The sequence below is a fragment of the Sphaeroforma arctica genome (genome assembly GCF_001186125.1).
Source record: "Sphaeroforma arctica JP610 unplaced genomic scaffold supercont1.142, whole genome shotgun sequence".
Classification (NCBI taxonomy): Eukaryota; class Ichthyosporea; order Ichthyophonida; genus Sphaeroforma; species Sphaeroforma arctica.
Window position 1 is genome coordinate 85,446 of NW_014040416.1, and position 7,306 is coordinate 92,751.

The 7,306-nt window shown below is 44.3% G+C and overlaps 1 protein-coding gene across 1 annotated transcript in view; it reads left to right on the forward strand.

Moving 5' to 3' along the window:
- Positions 1-1,536: 1,536 nt before the first annotated feature.
- The window catches only part of SARC_02970 (hypothetical protein), a gene marked incomplete at its 3' end in the record, with an annotated part of 9,569 nt that continues 3,799 nt past the window's right edge, over positions 1,537-7,306 (forward strand). Inside the window, exons 1-6 of the mRNA XM_014303256.1 lie at positions 1,537-1,734; positions 2,992-3,238; positions 3,609-3,800; positions 4,278-4,357; positions 4,886-5,767; positions 6,306-6,603. Of these exons, the coding sequence (XP_014158731.1) occupies positions 1,612-1,734; positions 2,992-3,238; positions 3,609-3,800; positions 4,278-4,357; positions 4,886-5,767; positions 6,306-6,603 (1,822 nt within the window). The 5' untranslated portion in view covers positions 1,537-1,611. The remainder of the gene's footprint in view (positions 1,735-2,991; positions 3,239-3,608; positions 3,801-4,277; positions 4,358-4,885; positions 5,768-6,305; positions 6,604-7,306) is intronic.

A 7,306-nucleotide genomic window follows, 5' to 3' on the forward strand; every position in this document is an offset into this window, starting at 1 on the left:
ACACACACACACACACACACACACACACACACACACACACACACACACACATATATATATATATATGAACCCTTTCGACACAATCTCGTACATAGCGACAGTTGCGGTTAATGTCATTCGTGAAGACAGTATAAAGCTGAGTATAGCTAATTAAGTGGCAGTAGGTGTACTTTAATTTTTGTGTACGTAAAAATGGTCATAAAATCACATGTAGTGGCAGGTAAAGCTTAACTCTGGTTCGAAACTATAGAACGCTAGCACCACCGTCACCCTGCTTAACTTTCACGTTACACCAGAGGCACATTCTATATACTTACAGGGACAAATGGTATCGCTGATTATCTCAATGGTGATCATCTTGGGGGCGGCCATATTTGCAAACTCTCTACTTTGTATTCTAGAACCAGTTTGTTTGATTCATACAATTATAATTCCAATCTCGCTCAGAACTCCATATTTATATATATTATATATACATACAAATGTATTACAGATCACAGTTTGGATAGTCTTTAACCCCCCAAAGGGACAAATATTCTGGAATAAAAGCTACTCATTCAATTGTTCAAAAGCAACGTGTTCAAATGTTTGTTTGTATGCATGCTTTTTTTGCTCCAAGACAAGCCAATAGAGTTCACTTAATTTTTGTCATCACTTTGTATTCAATCAGAATCGGTTTATAAGTTCAGAACTGTTTTGAAGCGACGATCAATTGATAGTAGAAATGCTGACTTATTATTTAGGGGGTGCCTTATGGCCACAGACATATGGTCCACGGCTGTGACCTCATTGCGTTTTTTGTTGTCACGATAAAATCAAAATGTTTTATGTTTACGTTTTAACGTTTGCTTTTGTTTTGTCCTGTATCAATATTCGGGTTCTGGAGCCTCCGAGCCCTGAGGTGCAATCTATATTATATTTCATGTCTCCTAAAATATAAAATACGTTACCGCAGGTAAAAACCCTAAACCCCCCAAAAAAACAGTATAAAAAGAAAAATAAACGTAAATATAATTCGCTGCACCAAGAGACCGACAGGCGACAGTTGTAAAAGACGGGGGTTAATATGATACTGGGTATAAAATACCGCTAAAACGGTCTAAAAATAGCCGACCACCGAAAAGGTCAAAGTGAGAGCGGGGGGGGGGGGGGGGGCGAATTTTTATTTACACATTGCATCGGAAATCGATGAACTTGTCTCTTGGGGCCTGGGCTCTTGTGGTCTCTTGGGTTGCTAAATCGTCTATTGCTGAGTTGCTCGTACTGATGGCAGAAGATAGTGAATGTAGAAGAACCGTCTCTGACGTTGAACCACACGCCACGCGTCTTACTATTTAGGTATCTGCTAGAAAGACGTGAGAACATTTAAAGGTTGTAGAACGAAGAAATCAAGCACCCGTTGAATCCATAGAACAACCTCGGGGCATTCGGGGACCACAACAACCCAAGAACAGCAATTATTTATTTTATAGTTAGATGCTTGTGCATATATCGACACGTGAACAGAGATCCTGTACACAACTAAATAGAAACGCACAGTAATGATATTGTGAATCTCAACTATAAGAAAAGTAAGCGAACTCATGGTGTATCATAGGAAGCTAAGTCGCCATGTCAGGGTCAGGGCCGGGCCGGGTGAAGGTGCGCACTGGCAGGCCGTCATCACAGCCAAGCAAACCGGTGTTTGAGATCTCCCAACTCACCAAGGAGCAGCGGATGGTGTACAACGAACTGGTATGTTTATACTTTGGGTTGTCGTACTTTAGAGATGAGTGTATGTGTTGAAAGTTGGATGGTATTGTGATTCTGAAAAGCGAGCAGTTGTAGTACATGCGTTGTTCGGCTTTTTATTTACAGTGATCTTCCAAATTATCAACTATTATTTAGATAATCGAGAAGTACACACAGAGACACGGCACGGACTGTATTTCTACTCTTCTATTTTCCGGATTGACCGATTAATTCGAGTGGTTATTTGAGTTTGAGTTTGAGTTTCAGTTTGCACCGGATTCGCGTTTGGCAGATGGTGTGCAGAAGATGGCAAACACAATTGCAGATACACGGATACATTGTGCTGTACTTCGTAAGGGTTGGTTTTTTATAGAATAGTATATGTCATCAGATGCGAGCGCGAATAATTGTCTTCGTGTGATCTGCTGGTGGATGTCGGTCCGCCGATGGTGTGAGAATATCGTTCGTTATCCGGTTCTATGCTGAGGATATTAGTAGAATACAAATACACCGCAAAGTGATGTGGGATTTGTAGTGTACACAGGCAAACAAGCTTGATACTGATGGAATGAGTTGAATGTATCATATCGTTTCTTATTCACACCTGACATGTTTAGAGCTGTCAATATAGTCAATGACACTATAACTCCTCTGCGCACACGCATAGCAACACAAGTATATCAAGATTCGGTGAGCCACATATCACTATAGCGATAGTAAAGATACTATGTCCATTGTATATATGTGATTCGCTTATCTTGTATGTTCTATCCTACACCTATAAAAACGGTTGTTTGCATGTAGACGTATGTTTTACGGATATATTCATAGCCTGACAGTATCGGTTTTTTATACTATGATCTGTGAAATTGTGCAACATGCTTCATATGTTTTCGTATTACGTCGAGGCAGTCTGTGCGCTAACAATTTTAAAGAACTCTTGGTGACTAGTATCACACAACACCATTATTGTAAACGAATTAGTTATATGCATATATATAGATGACCCACAACCTTTGAATGCGAGCACGGAACGATAGCGTGTCAGATAGCCGAATGTATAACCGAAAAAGCTTTCACAATGGAATTATTGACGATCTCATGTAGTAGCACAATCATTCTTGTACAACATGTCCGTACACTTATCCTATTGACCGCTTTAATGAACCTATCTACCTAAGCCCTTGGTGCGTAGCGACGGTTCTATACACACATCCACAAGCGGTGTTCATAAATTGCTATCAATTTTGTATATCTCAGACTGCTGAGCTGGAAAAGCTACGCAAAGATGTGGATCAGAAGCTTGAGAAAGTGCCACACACGATACATAAAGCTAAAAAGGGGTCTGGCAGGAAAGAACTGGCAGCTGGCATTGCCAAATTATTCACAGAATCGGACAGTTCGGATTCGAAATTGCCGGATGTGGGCGAATTTCCAGATGCGAAGCCGCTGCCGAAGGCAAGCTCATGGACAGCTCTGTTGGCGAAACTCAAGTCAGATGCTGTGGGTATGTACTGAGTATAGTTGACGCTGGCTTTCGGCATGGATCTTATTTGTTCTCAGTGTTTATTGAGTCCACTTTTCCATGCCAAGTATTCCCAATCTAAATCGAGTCTACCTCAAACCTTAGAATTTGATGGGCAGTTGCGATAGAGAATCGCCTTGGACATTGTTGCAACTACTTACCACGGTTCGCGCACTTGTAATCTGGGTTATGTGGTTCACGATACACCCAATTTTACACCCGAAGTTCAAGGCAAACCTGTTCAACGCAGATATTCTCCACATACCATTCCAGCCAATCTATTCCGTTCATCTTTTATATTTAGTTATCTTCTCATCGTCTATCACGTGCCATAACCTTCCTACAAACACAGACTCTCCGCCCGCCGCGCTCCCAGCGGCCGTCTGTCAGAGGAGAAACTCCATCGATGAAAACCACGCGGTCGTTCTGGTGCCTGAGGACATGCCTATATTCGGACATTACCCTCTGACCGACACCCTGATCACAGCCACATGTAACCATTGCGATGCTACGGTGAAGGAATCGGCCTTCGTGCAGCACATGGGTAAGTGCGACCCAACACGCATAGTAATTCAGTTGAATGTGATGTAGATGTTGGTAGTGGTGTCGCTTATCGCGGGTAGTAGTCAATCTCCGGAATGTTCATCTTTGCATGTGGTAAAAAAACATGTTTTGTGAGAAGTCCAGTACTGGATCTTCACCCGTCCTCTCGCAAATCGTGCCCATATTGCGGTGGTCTGGGGCACAGTGTGTTGTGTGTGCGTAGCTATTGGCAAAAGAGTAGATCTTCAAGAAGGTGTAATTTTATTTTGGGTTGAGGAATCGCTACGAGGATATACTTCTTTTTAACGAGGTGCCCCACACAACTTTGAGTCTTCCTGTCCTGATGTTCGATGGAATAGTCTTTTTGTGTGCTTGCTCCTTTATGTGAATCAATTTTTGAACTATATCCGACTAGAATACATTTTCCAAAGATCGTCGTCAACAGCATTTCTGCTAATCACTCTCATTGTTTATATAGCGCAATCTCACTGGGAGAGTTTGACTCCCAAGCAAATGGCCGAGCTGCCCGCCTATGCTCCACCGAAACCAGTGCAGAAGGTACATACATTTGCGTCATGTGTTTATGGTATACGGAAAATTTCGGTTCGGTTATAGTGTAGTAAAGCACTGCCTAGCGTCCATTTCGGGTCTGGTCACTTTGGTTGTTGTCTGCTTGGGAGTCTTTGCAGTATTGTAGGATGTGAGAGATATTGATGAGCCATGAGTAGCTCTGCTGTTGTGATGTTATTCGGGAAATCTCGGTTAGTAAAGGACTATCTAGCGTTAATTCCAGGTGTGATAACTTCTATTATTGTAAGCATGGGAGGCTTTTCTTTGCAATGCTGTACGGCGAGAAGGTTGTTCACGAGTCATGAGTCGCTCTGCTGTTTTGATATCTTCTTGTACATCGACTTTGTACGCAGTGTAGCGCTATCTGTGCGTGTTGCACAACTCCCTCAGTACCCAGTTCCACAGTGTGGCTTTATCCAAGGCTCTGTAGTGTTATATCTGTAGCACGGACACATGTCATTCTGAAGTAAAACCTCTATACTGAAGTATTGTCCTTATACCTTTATGATGCTGCAGAACCCATCTCTTAAGATTATAATGAAGAGGGAGCCGGGCGTTACAGTTCCGAAAGTGACCGCTGTATTAGATGCTAACCCAGACAGTTACGCGACCGACGATGGGAGCGCGAAATCGAATAGTGGAAGCGATACACCCTCTCGGCTTAGATCAGACAGGGATCGCAATACACCAACTAACTCGACAAGCAAAAATCGGTCCCGGAACTCGAGTCCAGGTGCCAGTGGCCGTGCAAAGTCACAGAGTTCCGCTTTACCACCTTCAAGTTTAAGCGTGCTTACAGGTAAAAGTTCTTTCATTAAGAATGCTACCTCGCTTGTGGGTGAGCAATCGAGTACGTCCAGTGCAACCAAAGGTACAAATGGCGTATCCGTTCCGGGCTCGGTGGGAAGTTCAAGCGCTGGCGAGGGTGTTCAGATAACCACGTCAGCCACGGATATGCCAGCGATAAACGGTAAGAGTACTGTACAAGGTAGTCGCAAATCAACTGGTGTTAGCGTCAGTAAACCCACGGATACCATGGTCGCGAAGATAGGCAGCCTGGACACCACATCAAAGGCCGGGTTGCAAGATGCAGCTGTATCGAAGAATACTGGCGGGTTAACGAGCGACGGTGCCGCTACTACCACCGTGGTCGCAGAACATGGTAGAAATTCATTGCAGGCGACTAGTGCTGTGGCTTCGAGAGAGCAATCCAGGGGACCCTCCCCGGTGCCTACTGTCGTCTTGACAGACAGTAACAACCATTCCACCACTACGAGTTTAACTACCCCCGCAGGAACCGCTGCAGCAGGCAATCCAGGCCCAGCGAACAAAATGACCACACAACCGGTCAAGAGCGACGACACGTATACAAGCCCGTACCCACATCCCCAGGCACCGGTATGGGATACCGCAACGGATTGTTTGTGGTGTTGATGTGTCTGCAATGTCGGGTTCTGCGCGCAGACGCGTTTGCTTTTGCCCGCACTTGTTCTTTTGATTATATTTTTGGAGTTGTTTCAGGCTGGTTCTTCTCAAGAGCCGTTTGAGTGTATCAGAGCGTGGGTCACCCCGGGGTTGTTGTGTGCGTGTGCCTATACGTGCAAGGGTGGGCGGTGAGTATATTGACAGCGACACAAAAGACAGTACAAGGGAGGCCTATATATAAGCGAGGTTATAAGGAATGACCCACACAACAGTGTACGAGTGAAGTGGTTGCTTGATATAGGTGTTCTTGAAACTTTGTAGCAAACTGTACAGCACATTTCTTGTCCATAAACTTTTAATAATCACTTCTATATTTTTTTCTCAAAGTCGCTGCTACTGCGCATCTCGCCCCATTTCCCCCTGAGCCATCGACCCACAGACTCAACCAACAATACGTATATGTAATATGAATACAGATGTATATGCTCACCACACCCATCCTTCGATACAGGGCCAGCCCAAGTCCATTGCAACCGGCAAGAGTGCGACACCAGCGACAGCTAACACAAGCACCGGTAAACCGCTGGGCACACCGACGGCTGGTAGTCTAACCAAAAGCGATAGCAACGATAAATTGAAGGCCAAAAATGTGAAATCGCGGGCCAAAGTGGGGGCCAACGGTACGAAAGTTGGAGCTGCCGGCACAAGTAAACTTAGTAAGAAGGAGAGACTAGCGAAGGCTGCAGCTGCGAAGGGAACCGATAATGCCAAACAGGTTACGGCAAAAGACTCTGGAACAGAGCCAGGGGGTACGGCGGGGAAGGTATGTTGGTGCATGTTTAAGGGGCATGTTGGGGGTAAATGCGCAGGGGGAGTAGGTATTCGCCTGGCTATTATAAGCGGCAAGATACATGTGAACTCTTTGCAAGTGCAGCGAGCTACGCAGATATTGCCCCGGACAGTAGCGTTTGAACACCAAGTTGTGGCTTATTGTATATGGTGGGCATGCTGTATCTCTGACTTGTTCATGAATAGCGGTTTCAAATTTCAAACCTATTCTAGGGCACGTCCTGCTGTATGCCCTTTTTTGGTATATTCACATGGATTTTCTCCAATCGCTGATGAAAGATTTCCACTTCATTTTCCATTCTCGGCGAGTTCTGTTTTGGCTTGACCTGGTTGAAGCTCTCACTGTGGATGTAACATTTTCATATGGGTGGTTGCTACCTTTGCACGGTAAAAGTAATCGCATGTGGCAGATTCTACGGAAAGAACAGTTCGGTATTCAAATTAATAATGTAGAACAATTCAAATTCTTCATAAGCTACCTCGAATCCGAGACCAGAGGAGCATTCGAGAAGCATGGCAACGCTGCTTTATCAAGCATCGGTATCTCAGTGACTGCCAATGTCGATCATCGCCGTATTCTGTCACGCACTTGAGTTACCACGCTGAACACACCCCATAAAGGGTTTACAACAACTTACAGATCGATAAATATATATATATATA